The sequence below is a fragment of the Pagrus pagrus genome (genome assembly GCF_965226575.1).
Source record: "Pagrus pagrus genome assembly, chromosome: 6".
Taxonomy (NCBI): domain Eukaryota; kingdom Metazoa; phylum Chordata; class Actinopteri; order Spariformes; family Sparidae; genus Pagrus; species Pagrus pagrus.
The window spans coordinates 15,540,093-15,564,800 of NC_140190.1; the positions used below are offsets into that span (position 1 = coordinate 15,540,093).

Sequence of the window (24,708 nt, forward strand, 5' to 3'; positions counted from 1 at the left end):
TTAAGAGTAAAATTGAATCAGTTCTAAGGTACCTAAACCAAATTTTTAAACTATCGAAGCTTTTATCATCACATCTTAATTGTTACTGTAAAAGTAACAGCAAAAAATAAAGTTTACAGAATTCTTTACACCCCCACAGTAATCGATGTGTACTGTCACTTTGTTCATTTTACCAGCTGTACTTAACAACTTTGATTGTATGTTTTGATCTTGATATTTAATGCTTACTATTGCTAAATTCCAGAGTAAGGGACCAACATAAGACAAGTGAAAATGCCAGGGGACAGCATACAAATATGACGACGGGATTGTTTGATTTCATATTTACAGATTTTTGGTTTACATGAGTGATTGTGTTGACTCCTAATCTTGATAACATTTAAAATTCAGCATTTTCTAAATTTGATTCTGATTAGTGGGCATGTGCACAACTTGTTTTATGTGTAACATTAATGTGAGGTGAAAAAAAAATCAGATGCTCTGCCATAGCTGGTCCTATTCTATCAACAGACGCTTAATTACATAATCCTAAGTAGTGAAGAACCAGTAATAGTTGCAGAGGCATGTGGTCTCACCGTGTGTGGGGGAGGCTCCTCTGTTTCACAAGGCAGATCCCAGTGGCAGTAGAAGACTTCTCCCAGGATGGGGTTGTAAGGTTTCTTGGCCACTGAACCTTTCCTCCCTGCATGGAAAGCTGACAGGTACCACTTTACCACATTTACCATGCGCTCCCGGGGCTCCGGCTGCTCAGCGATACTAGTGGAAGACACGTGAATGAGTTAAACTAATGTGTTCTGACTTTTGGATGCATTTAAATATATGTGTGACACAGTTGCTTGCACCAATGAGAGAGATGAGCATTACCTTACAAATAAGTCTGGATGTGCAAAGAAGTCTGCGTACATTTCTAACAAAGATCTCCTTTCTAAGATGAAGGTAGGCAGGACCACCTGTGAAATATAATGAAGGAGAAAAACTGTAAAACTGGAGCTGCGTGGGTTGTTCAAAAGAAAACAGTGTGCGCAAACAATATTATAGTGAGTAAAAAGATTAAGGACCACTGCAGTGAGGGGAATTTAGACAGAAATAAGAGAGAATGGAGTCCAGTATGGAGGGAGTCTTTACCTTTGTGAGGTCCATGCCCAAACGAACTTGAGAGAGAAGGTGCATGATGACGCTCTTGTGCTCCTCCACAGACTCGCCCTCAGGGTCATCATCACGGTCATCGTGGCTATCAAACGGGTCTGAAGACAACAGCAGAGGACAAGTCTCACATGGGTGAAAAATGACTGACTTCCCTGCCACTTCATGATTAAAACATCACTTAACTTTTACCATCTGACGAAACCGGAACCAGACTTTTCTGAATTGATAGAATCGGAAAAAAAGTCAAAATTATCTGATTCCAGATTCTTAAATGTGAACATTTTCTGGTGTCTTTACTCCTCTGTGACAGTTAACTGAAATTCTTTGTGTTGTGGACAAAACAAGGCATCTGAGGATGTCATCTTGGGCTTTGTAAAATCTGTAGTTCTCACCATTTTCTGACAATCTATAGGCCAAACAACTATCGATTAATAAAGAAAATCAACAACGAAAATAATCGTTACTTGCAGCCCTACATGAAGCCAAATCTTTACTGTTACCTTCAATTTCAGCAAGAAGAGCACCAGCTTAGAGTTTAATAAAGCACAGAAACAGAAGTAGTTACAATATGTTTGTGTGTGCAGTCCTATTTTACCTGCATCTGTGGTGCCGTTGGACATGGACGAGTTGAGGGACTCGGTGGTGTCTGGTCGTTTCATAGCTGTTCCTTCATTAGTAAGGGGCGAGGCAGCTGGAGGCCCTGAGGGACTGAGGGCAAGAGGAGGAGACAGAGTGAGCGGAAAGGAGGCAGGAAGCAGGAGAGATGAAGAGATAAAGAATAAGTAGGAATTCACAGGCAATTCTGTTACAAACTTCTCCGACTTCATTCTCTCTAAGCAGCATTTTCCCACCTGTGCTGGCAAACGCTTTAATTACAGTGTTACTATACTCACTCTATGCAGTGTTTGGGGGAAGTGCTGCTCTGGTAAAACTCATCAGCGTCGTAGAACTCATCTTCGCTGGAGGAATAGGAGAAGTCTGGCACAGAGTGCGAGGGGATGGGGATGTGAGCTGGGGAGGCGACGCCGCTGCTGGGGCCTGAAGGGCCACTCCCTGACAGAGGGGAAAAAATTTAATCAAACATTGTGTGTCATGTCAGTGCCCGCTTGTGCTTTTCTTTTCATTTTATGGATCTAATTTATGAGATTTCTCTATTCACACAGCATACAGTTCACAGTCAAATCTACATAATGTTGTTCAGCTGGAGCGTTCATTTCTGAGCCTGGTCCAGCAGGCTGTGTAAAGTAACATTAAGCTGTCTTTAACATAGTGATGGCTTCCTCCGCAGAGCGTATTGACAGTACTCTGGAGCTTGCAGCTTTCCTTCTTAATGCACAGCGCAGCATTTTAATACTGCTGCCTCAGCACAGAAGACAAACAGGCATGCACCTCTGCTTTCCTTTGCTTTTGTACTTTATGTTCATGGACAAGGCACTCCAGGTTGGAAAAGAACAGTAATAATTAATATTATTATTGATTTTGCACTCATGGTTGCGTTCTTATTACGTTAGCCTCATGTTGATTGTAAATTAAAGGCTCTAAGAGGCTTTATGCAACCTGTAATATAAGTCAGCAAACTGTCTAAAACCTGCAAGAAGTCAAGACAAAATAAAACCATATATGTGCAATGTTCCTAAAATGTAATTCGTGGAACGTGTAATCGATGCTGATCATTGGCTGCAGGAGTGAAGTGAACTTTACCTGTGCTGTTGGGAGTTGGGGTCTGCAGACTGCCCATCACTGTGACGACGGGACCAACGGGTAACGTGGAGGGTCGTTGGTCTGATTTACACACCTGAGAAGCGTCTTTAGAGGAAATGAGAAAGTAGATGAATTAGCACCGAAGCCTCAAAATGAAACCAAATCGCATTAAAAACAGCGTCTCAGAGAAAAAAAAGATCTAAGACGCTGCAGACAGAGACTTCAGCTGTGAGGGGGATTACACAGTCTATTAACAGACCGAAATGAGAACGGCCTACTTTGCATGGCTCATTTCAGCAGCACTTTTAAACAGTCTTGTCATAGTCAGCTGACCAAAATAGACTTTGATTTTTTTTCTTTGGTCAAATCTTAGTCATGCGATTAAATTTAATCAATTATTATTCCACTGAGGGGGGGCTGGAGGGATCTGCTTCAACACAGAACAACATTAATGAATCAATTTTCAAAGAGAATTAAGTTGGAAAAATTAAATATAATCCCATTAATATGTGTAATAACCATAACAGATTTAATGCCACTGAAGCCTGCTGTAGATCCCCAACAGTCAGGAAGCTGACTTGCATCACTTTCCTTCAAACACGGATAAAACATTTAGTACATATATTGAAACCCTGAATGACATCAATATTGTCATAGTAGAACATGCTTCAGGTTTCATCCCATTGTGTTCAACACCACAGTGAAACATTACACTTCAAATGCAATTGAGGGAGAACATGAACTGTTGTTAATTGTTGATAAATTTGTCAAAAACGAGAAATGAAAAAGGCTTTTGCCAGCAAACACTCGAGACAGAATTAAATGTGCTGCGCAGAGCGGCCCATCAGCTGAAGGAGATGAAGACTGTGTGAACAACAGGGGGAGCTGCTGCCACCCTCTGTGAGGCACCGGTTTGAGTGTGCATAAGAAACAGTGAGGAGGTGACAAGAACCTGTGGGTAGTGTGGTCTGTGTTGGCATCGTGGTGTTGTCTACAGGGGTAGCCAGAGGGGGCTGGTAGATCCCATCCACTGGGTTGATGGTGCTCTGGAGCAAACAAAGAAAAACAACATTGCCATCAACAACAAAAACAAACAGACACTTGCTCCAACAATAGCACACCCACGCCACTGCCTGCTTACTAATCTATGATGCTGTTCAACAGATAATAAACCAAAAGAGAATTTAGCCCCAGTTTTGGACTTTAAACTGTCTACAGACATTTTGGAAAATATCAAAGAGCCTATTTTAGTGTTGAGTTTTGTTATTTTTGCTATACCCAGTTTATGTCTTGGAAAGCAAGAACAAATGGTGAAATCAAATAAAATCTATAATCGAATGTGCTGACTTGAAACACAGAAGTCAATGTAACCTCTCACCCTCGACTGGGCACCAATCACAGCCTCTGTATAGATCCTTTTAACGGTATACACTGAAATAAAATATGCACCATCCAGCCTGGGAAGATCAATTTCCTCTCACATCATTTCCTGGAAAGCGTGGCGTTTCCAGGTTTCATTATTTTGATCAATACGAAAACCAACGGCAAGGCTTGAAAACCCAAACACCAGCAGCAGCTTTACACAGTAACTAACAGTGCCTCTTGAACTCGGTCTAAAAAGGGTTAATTAACTCCACAGGGCTGCAGACTAAATCTGTAACATGTTTTAACTCCCCAGCTTGTGATTTCCCTGTGGTGAAAACCTGCGGGGACGTTCCTTTCTGCAGCAGCCTGCCCTCACCGGTGCCACCTCAATCAACATCATATGTCCATGATTTGAATACAGGCAAACACACATAAGTGCGCATGCACATAGAAATCAGCCTGTTGGCACGGCCTAATGGGGTCAGAGGCACCCGATGACCCAACTGACAGGAACACCAACAACAATGCGAGCTAAAACAAAACCATATCGACCCTTTATTCCCCAGCGACTTCCCCTCAGGGCTCTTGGTGGCACTGAAATTAGATCCAGTCAATGCGATGTGTAATATCCTATTACTTAAACTTGACCTGCAGTCAAAATGAACAGGCACAGTGAGTCAGAACATGACCCGACCAAAGGCTGTAAAAGCGAAAATACAGTAGCTGGACAAGAATACCAGAAAGTAAACAACATGCCTGCACAATCCCAGGATGCAACACTGTGCATGTTACACAAAACATACTGACTACAGAGGAAGTAGAGCTGTGAAGTAAAATAATGGTCTGTTTTGTGTTGAGAGATGTGCCAACAAAATGAAAGTTATGATCAGAGGTAGAAAATATCATGCAGAGAAGCTTGCTCTGATGTTTCAACTTCATTTGCCCTCCTGTTCACACTACTTTCAAGCTTCTTGCCTTCATTTCTTCCTTTCTCGCTCTCCTCTGCCCAATACTCGCCCTGTCCACGTGCCTCCGTGAAAGTAAGGCGAGGGCTACTAATTATAGACAATTACAGAAATATTGGTCTGTCATGGTGGGACCCTGCAAGCGGGAGCGGAAGCAGAAGCAGGTGAAGGGAAGACAATTGCAGATAAAACGGGTGTAAATGCTGTGTCATGATCGATATATATCTTTTAATCACAGCACATAAACTATTTTGACAGATAAACACTGAACAGGCTGAAGGCGATTCTTACACTTACGGCAATTCCCCCATCGGTGCAGTGTGCTTGGCATGGTCAATCAAACATGCTGCCTGTGTTTGTGTTTTTTTTTTAGCTCTGCGGTGCATTTATCATTTGCTCTACATTAAAAGGCACACATGCAACGTGACATTTAGACCTTCTACAGCTCAAAATGAGATATCTTTAGCACAAAGCTTAACGCATGTAAAGTGTGCACAGATAAATGTGTAGACAGAGCTTATGCTGTGCTATTTATACTACGTAATACTGTACTTAATGACTGTGAGATTAAGTCAGCTGTAAGAGTAAATGCAGGCCTATGAGCTGTACGGCCCCTGTGGGATTCTTGATTCGCAGACCACACTGGAGGTTTTTTATGCGTTAGTCCATTACCTACAAACCGTTCACATTACATTACCCACATTTTCCCAAAGCATACTGAAAGTTTTCAGATGGATTTTTCACCTACAAGGTACTCACTGGGTTTTTGGTCAGAGTAGGGTGGTCAAAGCTCTAAGTACACTTTTCATTTGCCCTTCAGTCCTCACATTTCTGGGACATTCATTTTCCAGTCCACCTCCCTCCCTCTAGAGAAAAATCTACTTGAGCAAAATCTATAATCGCAATATGTAACCCATTCGAGTTGAAGTCTCATTTTTTTCGTAGCACTAGATTGCATGACATTGCCGTCGTGAGCTGTTTGGAAAAACTGGTGAGAATTGATGGCTGACAGCAGACTCAAGCTGTGCCTTCTGAAAGTCAAACAACACACAAGCATGGACGTGTGTGGAAAGGAAAACGCACAACCCAAATGCCAAAAAAGTGGGGACACTGTAAAACCTTAATAAAACATGATGTGACAATTTGATAATCTGTTTTGAGAAAAGAAATATGTTTTTTGAAAACCTGTAGGATAAGAAATCAATTTAAGAACTGATAGTCAATTCTTTGGAAAATGAGTCAGTGATTTAAAGTACATGTGATTTGTAGATAAAACAAGTAAAACTGCTGGTAAGACCCTTGACATGAAGACACGACACCTGCAGAGTCAGCAAAAGTGCTGTGTGGATGGCTTTAGTGCTCGATGGTTCAATAAGCAGGCAGTGTGTACACATAAATCAATGGTGAATTAGTTGACTAATTAATGAGTGAAGGAAAGTGCAATACTCTCATATACAGGCATGCAAACACACATACATATTCAGCAAAAATGTGCATTTTCTAGATTAAAAGTTTGCACACACATACACATTTTGTATCTTGATGTAGAAAAGAATAGTTCCCAACCACTGCTGAAAGAATCCAAATCTAAGATGAAATCAGGAAATTTTTCTAAATCTAAACAGGAAAGTGGTGGCAGAAATGAGGGAAAGAGCTTCAGAAAGAGCTTATCTCCAAATTAGACAGCATGCACTACAAAGATCTGCTTTATCTGATTTTCTACAGTGGAGAATAAATATAGCAAGAAGAGAAAGTTAGCAGCTTGTTTGATTTCAGTTTTCTGTCATGGACGGAGAATGTCAAACTTACTATAAGTCCGTTTGCGTGTTGCTGTTCGTTACTTTGGTCCTTAAAATTTTGAGAAGACAATGTTAGACTACTTAGTGTAGGAAGAGTCATTTCATTTAAAGCATCCTGAGCAAATGCGGTGTAGACAGCAATGAGATCCATCCCTCTCATAACATGGAGCTGAAAATTCACCAACTTGCCACATGTAGTAATCCTTTCATCACATGGTAAAACACAGATTTCTTTCAGTATCAGTTAATACCAGGATTACTCAATTGGTGAAACAATCTCCACGAGTACTCATAAATAAGATTGTAGAAAATCTTTTTCATGAGTTTTAAAAGCTACAACTCTCACCTAACGACTATGTGAAGCAGAAATGATTGCTCCACTTCCTTTTCAAAGGGCTGAATGGAACATGTGATGAAACGACTACTGGGCTACACCCTCATCAACCACCGACCCAGATAGCAACTGTAAGCAGGGAACTACCCCAGAGACACACAGCAGGTAACACAGTGCACACACTCAACTTGTTGTGATGTGGTCTCACGAGAACAATGACTATGGTGAAGTGGCAGAGCAAACAACAGAGATACGAACCAAACTGTGCTGATGTTGTGTTTACCTTGGCGATTTGCAGCAGTACAATACAGTGCTTGATGGACTCTACCATGCTCTGAAAGAAGAAGACAGAAAAGGAATTTAGCAACTCAGAGCTGACTTGAAAACTGAAAGACAGGAAGGAAAATGTGTTCATGTGTCACTTACACAAGTAGTCTCTTTCAAATTTTCAACTTTCTGTAAAAAGGAAAATGAAACAGACAGTAAGATTGAAGAGCGTTTTAAAAAAAACAAATAGAGGTCAAAAGCAGAAGCGTTGCACAACTGGTCGAATAACATCAATGTAATGACGTCCTACTTACTGCAAGAATCTACAAGAGTATTTCCTATTCTTGTGAAGTCAGTGACCAACAGCCAGCATTAATCCCACAGAGGAAGTGAATCACACAGCTGCTGGTAAAATACCGTGACACTCTGAAACTGAACTGCTTCCCCCAACAATAACATGACTTATCTAGGACTAAAATTTTACAGAACAATACAAAATGTGCTTGTGTTGACTGAATGGTCTTAACAAACAAGAAAAAACAAATGCAATTGTAGTGTTAACTGAAGCTAATTTCTGACAACAGTCCCTCAAGTACACGTGTCTTTACTTCATTAATACAAAAGCATGGCCTCTTGTTCATCAGCTGGCAACCCACAAAACACTCAATGTGCCAAATTTAACTGAAGAGCTAACTGTGCCCGTCTGTTAAGAGCTGTGACCATTATCATAATCAGCTGCTATTTTGATAATCTATTATTACCAAGCCAAGGAGGTTATGTCATCACCTGTGGTCGTTTGTTTGTTTGTTTGCTAACTTTTGGTGCTGCTGCCGATAAAGGGAGAGATCCATGATGGCGGTAAGCGCTCTACTGAGTGACATTCTAGTTATCTATTCAGCCATTTATCAAGCAAATATGCTTTACCTTTTCTTGTTCTCCAATGTGAGGAATTGCTGCTGTTGTCTCTTTTAAATCATTGCAAACTGTTTTAAACAGCTGATTGGACAAAACAAGTCACCTGAAGACATAATTTTTGTGATCTGGGAAATTACAATGGGTGTTTTCCACCATGTTGCAACACTGTGCACACAAAACAATTAATTGATGATGAAAATAATAACTTGTTGTAGACATGAAGTCTGCACAGTCACTGCTCTGAAGTCTGGCCTCTCAGTCAGCTGAGGACAGTTTTGGTGTGGCTGGGTATGGCTGAAGATTCAAACTCAGAAAGGTAATATTTACAATATTAATAAGGTAATAATAAGACAGAAATATTCATTTCTTCCATGACTGAATAAATAAGCCGTCCTAAGAGGGGAATAAGATCCCCAGAAGACTGTCTGAAGCCAAAACGGTTGCTACTTAGACGGTTCCTGCAAATATTAACAAAGTAAAAACTGTCTGAAATTGTGTTGTCCTTTGAAAATTGTTTGTGTATTCAATCATGAAAAAATAAATAATGAAAAATGTTCTCTTCTGATTAAATTTCCTCCCCCAAAACTACATTGTGCACTCTTTAAGTAATGTATGTAATGAACTATGATATGTGCCATGATAACTGTTTGGCTAGCTTTTCAAACATAAAGACAAATTCTTCATTTACTTTCTCAATACAAATGCTAAGAAACAGGTTGTACAGTCCAATTCAATCACCTTTAAAAATACTGACAATTTCAAACTGACCAGTGACAGCTACCAAACGCCTGCACCACACTAACAGCTATCATTTTTCATTCCCGAGCGCTGTGTGTCAGCCTGCTACCCCTGCTGTTAGCCAGGCCTCTAATGACAGCGAGAACAGCCGACCAGAGAGCTGACACACAAGGACAGAGCGGCACTGCTGGTACTCACTCTGCGTGATTCATCCTCTTTGCAGTCCTTGATCTTCTCATCAAACAGCTGTGTGAGAGTGACCGGGAACAAGAGATGAAAAGGCAAAAAAGAGAGAAAGAGGAAATATGAGCTAGAAAGGGTACACAGTCAAATGAGTACTGAAATGATCAGATATGAGATAATGTGGTGGCAAGAAGCAAGGTCTTTTCACCAAGGAGGGACACTGTGTTTTCATTATGCTACTGCTTCTCTTAATTTTTCTGCCTTATCATCATGCTACAACAAATCTTATTTTTAATAACTTCTGCTTTGACATCAGAGAGGAAATACCCACAAAAAGTGAGACAAAATAAAGGAAGGTCATCATGACATGGATTCAAATGCAAGTCATGCCATGTATGTGACACATTTACAGATTTAATTTCAGGTTGTAATTTGGAATAAATTATTTGATCAGTGTGGAAAGTCTTTCAAATTGATCATAGTAGCTCTGGATGTCGAAACAAAATATATTAAAGTGAGTGGCAGATATCCTAAATTTCTCAAATCTACATTAGTGTAAAGCAGGATTATTCAATACTTTTTGAGAAGGCCCAGATTTGAAAAAAGTGACGTGCCAAGGGGCCAGACATTGGTCAGTATACAAAAGTACAGGTAAAATAAAAATACAATTCCCTCTGCTTAAACAACATGGGTTAAAAACTTTTTAACGGAGGTAAGAGTATTTTTCTGCTTACCAAAAGACATAACTAATGGGTTAATCAACCTACCAATTAAACGATCAAAGGGCCACATTGCTCTGGTGCAAAGAATTTTAGATGAAATCATGTTGTCGGTTCGGTGTTGCTCCTACCTTTAACTGGTCAATCAGAATCTGTAGGTAGGCGTCGGCTTCAGCAAGTTTCTTATCAAAGTCTTGAACACTCGGAACGAATCCTGTCTCAGCCTCCTGATGGTGGAGAAACAAACAAAGCTGAGCATTAGTGCAGCCTTAACCAAATCAAACACCATGCAAGTATTCGCATAGTCAAAGTAAAATACACAGCCACTACCAATAATATCAGACATGTATTCACATATTATCCATTCATAGAAAAGAAGAGCTCGTCTCTGTCGCCTCCTGGCCAGGTGAGCTTTGTAAACTGTTACACAAAATGGTGGACAGAAACATCAACAGTTCAGGGGAATCTTCCAGCAGCGTACTGTACTGGGGGAGATATGAACACTATTGTTTAAAGGCTAGCCTACATAAAAGGCCAGCAGGTCTGTCTGCCGGCCGGCCTGACTGGAGGCCAGCGGATTTCAGGCTTCAACAAAACTGAATCAAGGAACTCGAGGCTGGAGACAATTAAGCTACTGACAGAGAAGCATGTGTGTAAATGGGCTGTTGTTTTAAATAGCTTGACTTAATAGCCCACATCAGAATCAGAAACGCAGACTTCACACTAGTGTTGTGTTATATCAATACCATTGAAATGGTTTGAATTAGGTGTGGGACAAAATGTCTATAAAGCAATACATCATATTGCTTCCTCTTGCAATACCATGATCGATAGACTGGTGTCAAATATAGCTATTTTTTATTAAAACATGTAGGTGCTCTGAACAGATTCCTCTGACAATTTGACTCACCAGAGTAATTCAATTGGTGTAAACTTAATTTACACAGATTGAATTGAACAGATTTTAGTGAACCATAGTTGCTTCCTTCTTTTAATAATGTCAACTCCAGAAGTGTCAACCTTTTGCCAGTTTAAGGGTATTTTACATCGTAATGATGGCACACATGGACAAGGACAACTTGCAGTCAGTCTGTGTGATAAAGAGGCACTAAACAATGTTTCATCTCAGTTCCTGCCAAATTTTGAGAACTGACACCACAATGCAGTCAATAAATGCACAATTCCTGCACTTTGCCTTTCTAGGGGTCTTTTTCTTCTTCAGTTAGACAGGTATTATGATGTATCGTTAGATGATTGTCTTGCAATGTATTGTATATCACAGAATCGCTGTTTCATGATACTATCATTATTGTGTACACTAAATATATAGTGAGTTACTTTGATTCCCAAGCCTGGTTTCAATACTCATTTTCTGCAGTATCGAGACACTCGCACCAGCTTTGTTGCCATTTCTACTCTCGAGCAGTGAGTTGACACAAACACACACACTGCTGCAGTGCCTACATGGTCAGAGGTAAATTAACTTAGATGCTGTTCTGCTTAACACACAGTACACAAGCCTTGTTATATTAATCTTTTAATAAAGACCTACAATCTTACGCACTCAATGTTGTGTGAACATGGCACTCGATCGATTTTTTTCAAGGTCTTGTATCGTAGATAGAAATTCTAGTATCGCAACAACACACAAACTGACACACACAGAAACTCGGGCACAGTTAATGTCATTACATAATATGCATTAAAAGGTAATTACTAGAATACTGGCAGGACGGAAGTGACCGGACATCTGTCTCTATCTGTCTGAGCTCAACAGAGCACGAGCAATCCAGCTGACTGTGCCACAAAACCAAAAACAGGAAAATGAGCAGATAAGGTACGCGCAGACAAGACTTCCTTAAAAAAAAGAAAAAAATCAAAAAATCATCTGTCAATAGGGAGGAAACTCAGCACCTATGACAACACAATAACCCCTCTACGTTAAGCCAGACAAATCAGTAAGATGACTAACACAGCGTGTCACTGCTACTGTGCACACAGAACAACAAAACTGATAACACACTGAGACCCTGTTAGTCAATCAAGCCCTTATCAAACCATGTTCGGTGGTGCTGCCGCTGCTTTGGATTTGCTGCGTCGCATAGTCCTGGTGTGTCCCGAGTCTGTGGAGTTTTTCCTTCCTGCTAAAGACGATCTCACAGGAACGTGAAGGAAAGCCATTAACAGCCAAACACTAAACACCGTTGGCAGTCACCCTGGCATGAGACCTGCTAAAGTTTAACTGTAAAAACACGCTTTATAGAGAACAAAGTCTGAGTCAACTCAGCAGCCATGAAGCCTGACTGCAGTTAGCTGTCCAACTTCCTCAAAAGGATCAAAGGTGCTTCACTGTTAATGTGACTGCAGAATATAGCTGGCCACATGAGGGCCTGAACAAAAATCGACTGCCATTTCAGTGTGAGCAACTTGCCTTGTCCGATTACTCACACTTCACTGGAAGGATCACCTCAGCTTATCAAGATAAGAGCTGTCTTACTTGAAGCTGCCAGCAACACACCAGCACAAGCACAACATCTGCAGGTGCCTGTGTAAACTTGTGTGGACTACCTTTGTGAATGTTATACTCTCCAAATTTAGAGAAGTGTTGCCTTTTATTTTGGCATTCCACCTCAAGATATAGCAGGGATTAACTCCATCATGCACCACTTCTGTAATACAGAATACAGAGCTGCAAAATTTTTTTTGATATAAATGTCAAATGCGTCACAACATGGCATTATAAATGAAGCATGGTGGTGCTACAGAGATGCCACAGCCTACAAATCATATTCTGTAGACGTTACAGGAATGCATGTGTGGTACAGACCTCAGAAGAAAAACACAATTTCTATATTTTTTTCAGTGAAAATGAAAATTGCTATTCCCACTAAAATGAAGACACACCAACACTTGACAACATGATGCAACTGAATTAAAGACCAAAAAGATGTGTTAAAAAAAACAACCTAAACACTTAAATGCCTCTTAAAGGCAGTGTTTCCCACAGGGCTTGTATATTCAACTAGTTCATTGCACAGGTGTTCTACCATACATCACAACTCGCACTATTTGTATTAAAGCTATAAATACAAGTGAAAAAGAAACCAAAACAAAATTAGAGCAGGAAAATGAAGCTGATAAGGTGACAAAACAGGACAGAAAAATAAGATTGAGCCCCTATTATTACATAGTGAACCATTACTTATGTTTTGTCAACACACATAATGGAGGGGAAGTGTGTTTTTTTTGTTTGTTTTTTTTTTACATACAGAGAAGATAAGTTTGGGAGCGGAAAGTCAGAGGCAGGTGGTTGCTTTTATAAACAGCCACTGTAGCACCACGTCATGGTGCTCGTTTAGTCACTGTTCCTGAAATATTCCCAGACGTCTGCACCTCTGCTCCCCCTCAATCCCACCACGCAGGCCGTGCATCCTATCCTGTGAGTGTGTGTGTGTGACTGTGACGTGGGAATTTTTCAGAGCAGCCTGCAAAGTCTCACACATAAACAGTCAGAAACACACCCAACCACCCAGACTCTACAAATAACACTGCCCTTGCACCCTCCCCCCGCCCTCCCATATCTATTTGTCTTTTCACTCAGAGTGACCCACTTTAAAATGCTGCTGCCCCAGCAGCGCACTGCAGCCGTTAAAGTTCTCCTTGCCGTGGTGCAGTGGCGTTTGTGTATGTGTGTGTGTGTGTGTGTGTTTACTTACTGGGTGCCTTGCTCCAATGGACATACTGCGTTAAACCTTCTACATCTCTCCCATCAGGCCATTTAGCCTGACACAAGATCCTTTTCTCTTTCTCTACATCCGTTATTCTGTTTTTCTCTCTCTCTCTCTCTCTCTCTTTCTGAAGTTAGCGCTCTTTCTCCCTCCTTCTCCTCCTCCACACAGAAACAGAAAACAATCTTCTCCGCTTGCTCTCCACTGCAGTTTGCCAATATAATCCAAAGCAGCCTACAGATTGTGAGTTAGCTGTGCAACCAGTCCGACTACGGCATATCCTTGGGCAGCAGTTATCAGCTGAGCCTTTGCTATGAGGGCAGACGGAGCTGAGTTAATCCAGGACCCTCCCCTGGCAGGAAAGGCAGACTTCCTCTCACGCAGGCAGAAGAGAAAACACACAAAGCAGCAGCAGCAAGTGCTGACAGGGACAAGCATTAACAGCCACTCTGATTGGCTGAGGCAGCAGAGGCAGATGTTTGGTTGATCAAGCAAGCGGCTCTCGGGTTGGTTACTGCTCGGTCACATGGTGCTACGACAGCAGCGCACTAACACTGCATAAGTGTGTGTATGTGTGTGTGCGCACCGAGCAAGCAGGCACACGTAGCACATCAGAAGGACTTGTCACAGAAAAAAAAAGGAGGAGGGAGGGAGAGCAAATGAAAAGGTTGGTCATGAGGTGAAAAAGGAGGAGGAGATGGGTGGGAAGAGCTGTACGTAGATGATGATGAGGGGGGAAGGACGAGGAAGAGTTGGTTTAGGGAAGGAGAGGAGGAAAAACTGTTGGCTAGAGAAACAACTGGAGGGCATGACACACAGGAAAAAGAACTGGTGGAGACACACTCAGTCTCAACAATCATAAAAAACAGAGACACAGAATAAAGGAACAGAACCAGCTGCCAGCAGGTCAGCAGTAAAACTAAGCGTGGTCCTCCTGATACCAGTCCAAATCAGCTGCATAACATGCCATATCATCCTCCATTCACGAGGACATGACTGTCACCATTGTTTCCATGTACACTGGCAAGACTCATCACGGAGTCTCAACTGCTCTGCTCAGCAAAATAGGTAGGAGCAAGACACATGAAGCTTAAAAGCGCTAAAATCAAGACGAGAGATGCAAAGTCCCTTTCAAAGCCATAAGGGTGTTGCCATGTGGCACGGTACATGATTTACAGAGTATGCAAACACATCCAATCTGAGGTTCAATAAAAATCCCACAATGAAAGGTTTGATATCTAGGTAACATACTTATCTACACTTTACAGTTTCAGATATGTTCGCCAGACCGCATCTATACCAGTATACTCTTTAGGTATTACAGAGCATAGCATGCTTACCACCATGTCAGTAAACTACAGAGATACCGTCATGGGAATAAGTAGAAACTGTAAAACAAACATCACAGAGCCCCACAGCAAAGCTACTTTTTCTTGGAACTATAGAGGATGGATTAGACACACAGACATATAGAAACACACACACACACACACACTTACACACACATGAACAAACACGTGTCGTGCATATTAACATACCCGGAGTTGGAGGGTGTGACGGAGGATAGTTCCCTCTAGGGCGTGGATCCACTTCTCCCGCTCGTCTGCATCTCGGGCTGAGGGCAGAAGGACACAGACACACCCAGTGAGCCACGTTTTCCATACAGATAGTAGCCATTACACTTGAGTTACGCACTCAAGGCACCAGGACACAACACTGAGATGACATGAGTACTGGTGACCGAATGATGACGCTGCATATTCATGTAGAAATTATAGCTTGCTTTTAATCTTAAATACTCTAATTTGGTTTATCCTCATGTTCAGAGCTGAAGAATCTATAATTGTATGCAGTTTCACGAGTAAGATAGTAACTATAAGCTTCATTTGTAGAGCCCATTTTATATATTACAGAGGCACATTGTGTGCTTTGAAACTGAAGTAAACAACATAGATCAAAAAAGATAATAAAATCAAATCAAACGATAAAAAGAAACAGATTCAGATGAGTACATAATAACTTCCAGGCGGAAAATCAAAAACAGAAAGATGTCTGGAGATTTCTTATGGCAGATAGTCATAGATTTCCTAAAAGGGACAGTTCAGCATTTTTTTGGTTTTTTTTTTGAGTGGACTGACACCACGCTCGTATCTGTCAGTTAAATATGAAGCTACAGTCACCACCCAGTTAGCTTAGCTTAACATAAGACTGGAAGCAGAAGGAGACGGGGAAGGTTTACCTGTTATTCATAGGGAAAAAAAACGAATGTAGCAATATTGTCTTTGTACGCAGGTTATGTGTCAGACTATTTCTTGGCCAGGTGCAGTCACTTCCTGTGCAGTCACAAGAAACTACGCCTGGGCTAGAAATAGTCAAGCACATAACTCTGACCAGTGCCTGGCTAGCCGTTTCCCCATCCTTTCAGTAATCATATTTAACTAAGCTAACGTCTCCTGACTATAGCTTCATGAAAGAGGTGTTTTTAATCTTCTCCTATAACTCTCAGCAAGAAAGCAAAGTGTGTTGCCAAGATGTCGTTAAATTACAATATTGATCAAGGCTAGTTAGCTAAATAGTAGCCTCAAATTTAACAGCTGTGCTACTGAACTAAACAAATCTAAAGAAAGTTAGCTTTCATTTAATAGATTGAAGTGTACATTTCAATCAAAGAAGTGAAGCTAGATAGGGCATTTACTGATCATCATAAGGATGAGGAATTAGAGCTCCTTCAGAGTAGCGAGGCACTGTTATCACCCTGTCTTTTCACATGGAAGCTTTGGGGTCTATGTGTGAAATGTAGCTGGGCGAGGCTGCACCCTCACAGCAAAGACAGAGAACAAACAGACTGCCGGTGACATTAAACAGTGACCCAACACAGGCTCCCACATGTGCAACACACAGAGACTGCAAAATGGCAATAGCATACAGAGATGTCACGTTCTCTCCTCTGCCAACACACGACCAGGACTGAATCCATCCAGGTCAGGTTGTCTCATGTCTTCGAGTGTTGTGTGCGTTCATATAATGCCACTGAATTCCCTGGCAAACTATGTTCCTGTGTAAGAGTCGTTTTTCATTGAGCTGGAAACAAGACGGCAGAGCAGATAAATGGCTGTGCTAGCACAGAGGCTGAGCAGCACTACGGCACAAAAGCTTTTAAAGACATTAAAAGGTAGCCGAGGCTCGGGCCAATCCACTCAGACAGCGCCTCACTGCCCTCTCACTTTCCCCTCATCCAAATAGACTCTCTAGAGGAAAAGATTACTGCGGCTAATGTTGTTTAGCTCTATTCATGACACAGGAGAGGTTTTAGAAGGGCCACTGAACATAAACAAATACTGTATGAACTGTGTCCCAAGTCAAATTTTTTGTCTGCGGCTCATGTGCTCACTCCATCGTTAAAATTCCCATGTAGGTATGAGCAGTTTGTCAACACAACAAATCTTCAGCCAGTCACATGAGGCAACTGGCAGCCATGACAGTCATGGCAGTGGCTCATCATTAACCAGGAAGTTAAATATTTAAACAACCAGGAAGTTAAATATTTAAACAACCAGCAAGTTATTTGCTGTTCAATTATCTAGGGGTGCAGTGACTGGTTATTTTCAATGTCATTTAACCTGTTAATTATTTTCTCAACGAAGCCCAGGAAGACCTACTCAAAGGTCTTGTTATTGTCATAGAGGAGTAAAGAAACCAGAGTATAATTAGTAATTAGATGTAAATGTAATAGTTGACAACTAATCGAATAGTTGCTGCAGCTCCACAACTATCTGACCTCAGTGTAGAACAGCAGGTGTACTGCTACCTTGTGAATGTTACTTGGAACAAGCTATGAAATGGACCCAGGGAGATGTGTTTTTCCAAGGGTTAAAGATTTGTAGAATATGCATCTTTCGTTCCTTTTTTCTCCATCTTGGGATGAGAAATGAGGAGAATTTCAAAGTACATAAGGGGAAACAAAAGTCTAAACGTCACCAAGTTATTTTGTTCTCCTGTAACTGCACACGCCTGACATTAACACAACTTGAGTATTATGCTGCTGTTTCAACCCTCTTAGAGTTGCTGCTACTGAAGGTGTGCTGACTAAACCCTGTTACTGCAGGCTCTGATGCTTCTCAGCTAAAGGAAAGTGGAGAGGCGCAGCAAGGCTGTTGGAAGAACAAGCACACACAGGACGTGTTGTACCTCACACCAATACACTCCAACCTATCCACCCACACACACCGTTCTAATAATTACAGACAGACCCTGGCCGTTATTGGATCAAGACCCAAGAAAGAAACAGACACAGAGCACAAATAAGCCCAGAGATGCAAACTGAAATGCCTGAATACTGCAGTTCAGTACGCTGACCCATGGCAGGTCACCTCATATCCAGCATGGGGAACTGATACCAGACATTTGTGATATAATACTTACCGATACCAAATGTTTAGACTATACACCTACTTTCACCACCACTGAATGTCAAAACAAACCTGCTATGGCTAGAGCTGCAACTCAAATATCTAACATCTGTTCGATGAACCAGACTTAGTGTCAAAGTAAACTGAACCCTTATAGAGTAAACATTTGAAAGGTAATCAAGTGTCACTTCTAAAAAGGAATCTAAGGTATTACTTTACTCAACAATGACATATCCTACACAAAACCACAATTACATAACCACATGTTGGAACCAGGATTGTCACACTGAATTGCAGGGACCCATTTTGCTCATATTCTTGTCAGAAGTCAGTAAAAACTTAACACCTGAACTCTTTCTCAAACTTTTTATTAAGTCAATGGCTCAATGTATTTGTGTGTTTGCTTCAGGGGGAAGTAACTTACTTCCATGTAACTAAAATGATGTTATGCGAGTGCGCTCCAGTCTGTTAACTTGATTTTCATACTCATTTCAAGTATTTTTTTTTTACTAACCCCCTGGCTAGTAGAATGCCTCTTATATTTTGTTTTCATCTATTCTGTAACTGCATTCTGGAAAAAACAACGAAACAGTGTTATTATACAGAATATACACCGATAAACTGGCAAACTGCTGGCATCAGCATTTATCCACAAGAAAAGGAATATTATTATTGGTCCAGTATCATTTTTATGTCAATACCTGGCCAAAACTGTAAAGCAAGCAACTCTGTAATCTTTTTTTTTTAAGTAAATGTCACTTTCTATTATTTAAACTATAAAAATGGACATGCTTGAAAAAGCTTTGCCTTTTTCCAATTGTTTCTTAAGCAAGTTATTAACCAGACAAGCATCTTCTGCTCCACTGTCCCTGATTTTATTTGCCTCAGGATACTACCGTCTCTAATTTAGATAATGAATACTGACTTTAAAAATCAGCAGGTTTGGGAAATAAATGTACACAAATTTAAGCTACTGGTAATGACAGTCACCTGGACTGTGGTAAATGCAGTCATAGACAGATGGTGCTGATATCTATAACCAGCATGAACAATTACCACACATACAGACAGACAGGTACCAGGTCCAGACAAGCAGACAATTGACATGCTAAGCTAACAGCACCAGTGGTACATCTTTAAAAAAATTATTCTCCTCCATTCTCAATGGTCGGGGTAGATTTCCTTTTACAACGCTCAGCCTCTCCCAATAACGCTGCTCCTCCATTCTCCAAAGGGTCCCTGTGAATTATTCATCCCTCCCCTCTTCTTTCTCCTCCTGCCATTTTCCGACAAGCTGATGAAATGTCTCTGTACATGCTCCAGTGGGGAGGATGGACTGCAACCCGTAAATAAAGCAGTAGCTACCCAAATGTGGTGCGAGGAAAAAGCACAATTTCATGATGAGTATAACCAATGAAGGCCAATGAAGTAAAGTTGTCTACTAAATATCTGTCCAGTGCTCTGCTTAATGAACACATAATCATATTGCTTTGGAGTGACTGAGGCATGTGTGACTGTTTTAATTAGAAAGAGTATGTACTTGGGTACATCTTTCTAACTAAATAACAACAAGGGCAGATGTATTGAGAGAACGCAATGTTGAGAAAAAAAAAAAGATGACCAAGGTGGGACAGAAATACAAACAAACAGTGCAAGTGATATCAAAGTGAGGGAGGAGAGAACGGCCAGAGCACGAGGAGGGTCTCTCATCCTGGACTGATGATGATCTGGGCAGTCGGGGTGGCCTGACAAAGAGGGAGCGGGGATGAGAAAGAGGGTGAGAGATTGATAGCTACTGTGGATAGGAGGAGGCAATTGAGAGAAGAGAGAGGGGAGAAAGAGGAAAACGGGAAGCTAAAGGGCTCTCAGGCAACTCTGATGCACCGCCGGGGGAGAGGGGTTGATGAATAATGGATGCTTCTCTAAATAGAAAGACAGTACAGAGCTGCACTAGAGGCTAGCACAGAACTACACTTTAACCTGTGAGCTGGACTGTCCCAGAAGAGAACATACTGTGGCTCAATCCTGGAAAATTATCTTTTTTTCTTTACTCCATAACATGAGAAACACTTTGATAACAAGCTGTGTATCAGCAGGTGTACCGGTCATTGTAGATTGGGTGTCAGTCTATAGTTCACATTTTTACACCTCTTAATCTTGGTAGTGATTTTCTACCCATTAGACAGTTTATACCTTACACAAGCACCAGCCTGCACAAAACGGCACACAGACATATACTGTATGTATAGACTGACTAAGTATTCAGACACATCCGCTGTGAATCCTGGGAGACTGACTGCATAACATGCTCAGACCAGGATCGTTTTACAGCATCAGAGAACTCTCCTCAACATCCTGCCCAACATCCTGTGCATCTCTTGATATCCAAGCTAACAGCTGATATATCCAGAATCTTATGTTCAGCGCAACAGTCAGTGCTAATTTTCCTCCCTGTTCCTGAAGGGGTGACACATGGATGGTATCTGGAGAGCAGATGTGTCTGCAGTGACGTGTCATTGATGATCAGTGGGGGGTAACAATGTGCCGAAAATATTCATGTGAAAGGACATGCTGCTTTCAAAGATTATTTATCTATTTATTTATTTATTTATTTATTTATTTCAGCACTGATGTAGATGAATTGAAAAAAAAAAAAGAGCTTTAATTATCATCCATTTTTTAAATGTAATATCTTTACAAATGCTACTATCTTGTAGTACTGCACTTTCATATTAACTACACACATTGTATTGTCCTTGTTGCCTTTGCATGCAAGCTATGCACCCTGCCAGAAATTAATTTCCCTCTTTGACTCTTTGACTGCATTAACAAAGGTTTTTGAATAATGCTCCTAAATTTGGAATAATTAAATCATAATTAGAATATAATTTGCATGCACTCCTGCTGCTCTCCTGTTCTCCAATGCAGATATATCAGAAGTCTCTCATACTCAGGTAATCTACATAAAAATCTACCAACAATTCAATATTTTAGACTAGTTGTTGACCATCTTGGTTAGGATTCTAGTACCTTAAATCCATTTTTATTTTAATTTATTACATTAAATTTATTTGTGTTTACGGTGTAATTCTCAATCTAAAAGGTGATTTTCTTTTTTGATGTTAATTGCCCGCTAATGTTTACCAATGGCAATAAAGTTCTTTTTTTTTTTTAAATCTACCAAAAACAGAACATAAAGAAATGAAAACAAACAAACGAAAAAACCCTGAATGACTCCGCTTTCTCACTAACTGGGGCATAACAGCTGAGGTCAAAAGACTCGGATTAAGTGTGGCACAGGAAGTTTCAGAATAAATTACAACCATGACATTTGAGCTCTCTCTCTATGAAAATGTGCGTACAATTATTACCATGTGACGGAAAAAAAAGCTCATTGTTTAGCCAAACCAGTGAGGAACAGGATGAACACCAGTAACAACAAACATCCTTCTCTAAATAACACACCTAGTCTGTGCAAACATTTGACTGACTCAGGACGATGCACACGCTCTTCTCTCCTTAATAATCCCCCTCAGCTGACAGCAACTAAACGATCGCACTGCTCTGAACTGTCCATGAACCTCAATAGCAAACCAATACACCCTAGCGCCACGAAACATACCGCTGCTCCACCGTAATTGCACATCCCAGAAGACAAACAAATAACGCCTCCTCTCGATCCTTTTTGCCCGGGACTGGCATGCATGCGGACCATGAGACGTGCACGGTTTTCTCCTTACCCTTGCGTTTGTAGAACCACAGCATACAGCTTCGGAACACAGACATGGGAGAGGGCATGGAGGAGGTGAGAGGGGCGGGGGGCCCATGGACTGTGGCTGGTGACCCTCGAGAAGGGGGGTGAAAGAGGGGGTGCTGGTGTGTGTGGGGTTTGGTGTTGGCAGGGGGTGGGAAAAAATGGATACAAATGGATAGATGGAAGAACAGAGATGAAGGAAAGGTGGAGGAGGTTAGTTAAAGACCTGGTGGAGTGATAGAATAAAAAAAAAAAGGTGTCTGCGGTGCACTGGAGTGGACGGCTCCCTGTCAAAAAAGAGAGAAGGGTTGGCAGGACGGGAGGGGGGCGATGCTGTAGCTGGGAGCCAATCCTGTCCCTATGAAGTGACTGGTTGGTAGATAGCGAGCGGCGGCGGCAGCAGCAGTGGAGCGAAAGGTGTACAGCAGTAGCAACCAGAAGAGACCTGAGCTCAGCTTCCAGCTCAGCAGTATTCCTTTATTATTCCCAGAGGACCAACTGCAGAGACACACAAGCAGCAATCTTCCTCCTCAGCCACAGTCAGGAGGACCGAGGAAAAAAAAAAAAGGCCTTACTTGCTCGTTCTGTTCCAGAGGAATCTGTCTAGCTTGCAGAGGAACAAATCGTGTTTATCTACAGAAATACGTGTCAGTCCAACTTCACAGAGCTTGGAGAGGTTCCACTGGAAGGGAGAAAAGGCTCTGATGCACGCAGCACGCTTTGACATTGTGTAGATGCCTGTGTGCATGTGTTTCCTGGCATTAGTGCAGACCAATCCAAGTCTTTAAAAGGCAGGGGGGTGAGAGAGAGAGAGAGAGAGAGAGTCGGGGAGAGAGAGAGAGAGAGCAAATGAACAGCAGGGATGGATGCAAAAGAGAGAACGCACAGGAGAAGGATGCCAGTGATGGCAGCACAGTGAAGAGGGAGTAAAGAGAGAACAAAATGAAAAGAGGGACACCTCACCTTGGAAATGGAAAGTCTTCTGGTCCACAGTGATGGTGAATGTGCTGTCGTCCTCGTCATCGATGCCGATCACAGCTCCCTAGGCAAACAGAAAGAAAGAGAGAGAGAGAAAAAGAGAGAGAGAGAGGGGGGGGGAACAAACAGGCAGTCAGACAGCGAGACACGTCATACTCCACTTTCCATTTCCACCCTCATGCCCTCCACATGTTCCAGTAGCCCGACCGGCTCTCTTTACTAAATTACCCTTGGTCCGTCTCATCAGCACCTCAGTCTCTCCCTTTCAATAGCGCCTCGTGCCTCATCATCTCCTTCTCTCTAACAAACACACACACACACATCCGAGTGAAGCCTTTTGGAACATGGGAGAGAAGAAGAAGGGAGGGGACGAGGAGGTGGGATTTGGGAGAGCGAAGGAAGGAGGAGAAAGGCAGTGAAGGGTGGAGAGAAGCAGACACCGGGGACCAGCAGCTAGAAAAAGAACTGCAGAGAAAACGGCCTGCTGGCTAGTTGGGACATTAGCTCCTAGCAACAGAAACAGGGTGTGTGACTCATACAGCAAACCTGCAACACTGCAAATAATACATACAACAACTAAAGCAGATGGATTATCTCATATTAACAGCTGAAAATATTTAGGAGACTGGTACAATAGCTATCCACTTGTAATTTTGTATTAATATCTAATGTCAGACTCGCAGTGAGGTGTAAACTGAACTATGTTCAAACTTGCACCACAAAATAAAGTTGACTGACTGGACAACATTTACGACATTTAATACTACGTGGCATTCAATTTTTTTTTTTTAAATCTATCATTCTTTACCTCATTTGTGTAGTTTTTGTTGTCCTCCATCCTAGCTGTATGTCTATTTCAGTGAAGTACACTGAGAGCAATGTAAAAATTGGAGACAAATTCTTTGTGTGCACATATTTAGACATTAAAGTAGATTCTGATTCTTATGATCATTTCATCCTTTATATGTAGTATACTAAATACATATAAAGTCAATTTGATTGTTTTAGAACAATTTTTTAAGGTAGATTTTGATTGACAGTTGCACCGAAATGATAACGAGCATGTATGGTCTTTCCCACTCTTAAGAAAGTCCAGAGAGAAGAGCTAGTTACATAAAAAAAACCTCAAACAAGCTCTCTGGTATGTACAGTATCTTGATATGCCTTATATTAACGAGGCTCAACAAATTAATAACACAAGATCAAATGGAATATTCTAAGAAGTGGTCTCGTGCTTTGTTTTCTTCTCTGAACCTCCCAAGATATCTTATAGGAAAGCCCCTACTTTACAAGTTGGTCATGGTTCGCCGAGGGGAATTGAATATCTACGATGAGGACTAATGTACCGCTGATGTACTCTTGAGTTAATGTTTCTACATTGGGCCTACAAAGAGACTCAGTCTCAAGGACTGAGTAAATTAAGAATAATGATGGAGGAGTAGAATACACTGAATAGTCCTTCACAGTTGGTCAGTGGCCGCTGCACAGGGAAAAGGAAACTACAGGATTTTCAAATTCAATGATAAATCTGTGTCTGCATGTAAAATAGATAACAAACCCTGCTATATGAACACTGGGCAAGGCTGTACCTCATGATCAGGATGCATTATACTAGATGAACTGATTTGTAAAGTCATTATTACCTAATAATCATTGTGGTAATGTGCATCTGTTGTCATTTCATTATGTGACGCAATAATGTTACCC

At 41.3% G+C, this 24,708-nt stretch overlaps 1 protein-coding gene across 5 annotated transcripts in view; it reads right to left on the reverse strand.

Annotated features, from left to right (window-relative positions):
• The window catches only part of osbpl9 (oxysterol binding protein-like 9), a 32,542-nt gene that overhangs the window by 4,232 nt on the left and 3,602 nt on the right, over positions 1-24,708 (reverse strand). For 2 of the 5 annotated variants that reach the window (XM_084354423.1, XM_084354425.1), the window contains exons 3-16: positions 22,987-23,065; positions 15,399-15,475; positions 10,264-10,359; positions 9,429-9,476; positions 7,737-7,766; positions 7,594-7,644; positions 6,987-7,025; positions 3,800-3,893; positions 2,848-2,952; positions 2,040-2,199; positions 1,742-1,854; positions 1,126-1,244; positions 865-950; positions 576-756 (exon numbers count right to left, since the gene is read on the reverse strand). In XM_084354423.1, the coding sequence (XP_084210549.1) occupies positions 576-756; positions 865-950; positions 1,126-1,244; positions 1,742-1,854; positions 2,040-2,199; positions 2,848-2,952; positions 3,800-3,893; positions 6,987-7,025; positions 7,594-7,644; positions 7,737-7,766; positions 9,429-9,476; positions 10,264-10,359; positions 15,399-15,475; positions 22,987-23,065 (1,278 nt within the window). Of the gene's footprint in view, positions 1-575; positions 757-864; positions 951-1,125; positions 1,245-1,741; positions 1,855-2,039; positions 2,200-2,847; positions 2,953-3,799; positions 3,894-6,986; positions 7,026-7,593; positions 7,645-7,736; positions 7,767-9,428; positions 9,477-10,263; positions 10,360-12,190; positions 12,311-13,848; positions 14,223-15,398; positions 15,476-22,986; positions 23,066-24,708 lie in introns of those variants that run through there. The other 3 variants (XM_084354424.1, XM_084354427.1, XM_084354426.1) reach the window with 3 other exon arrangements.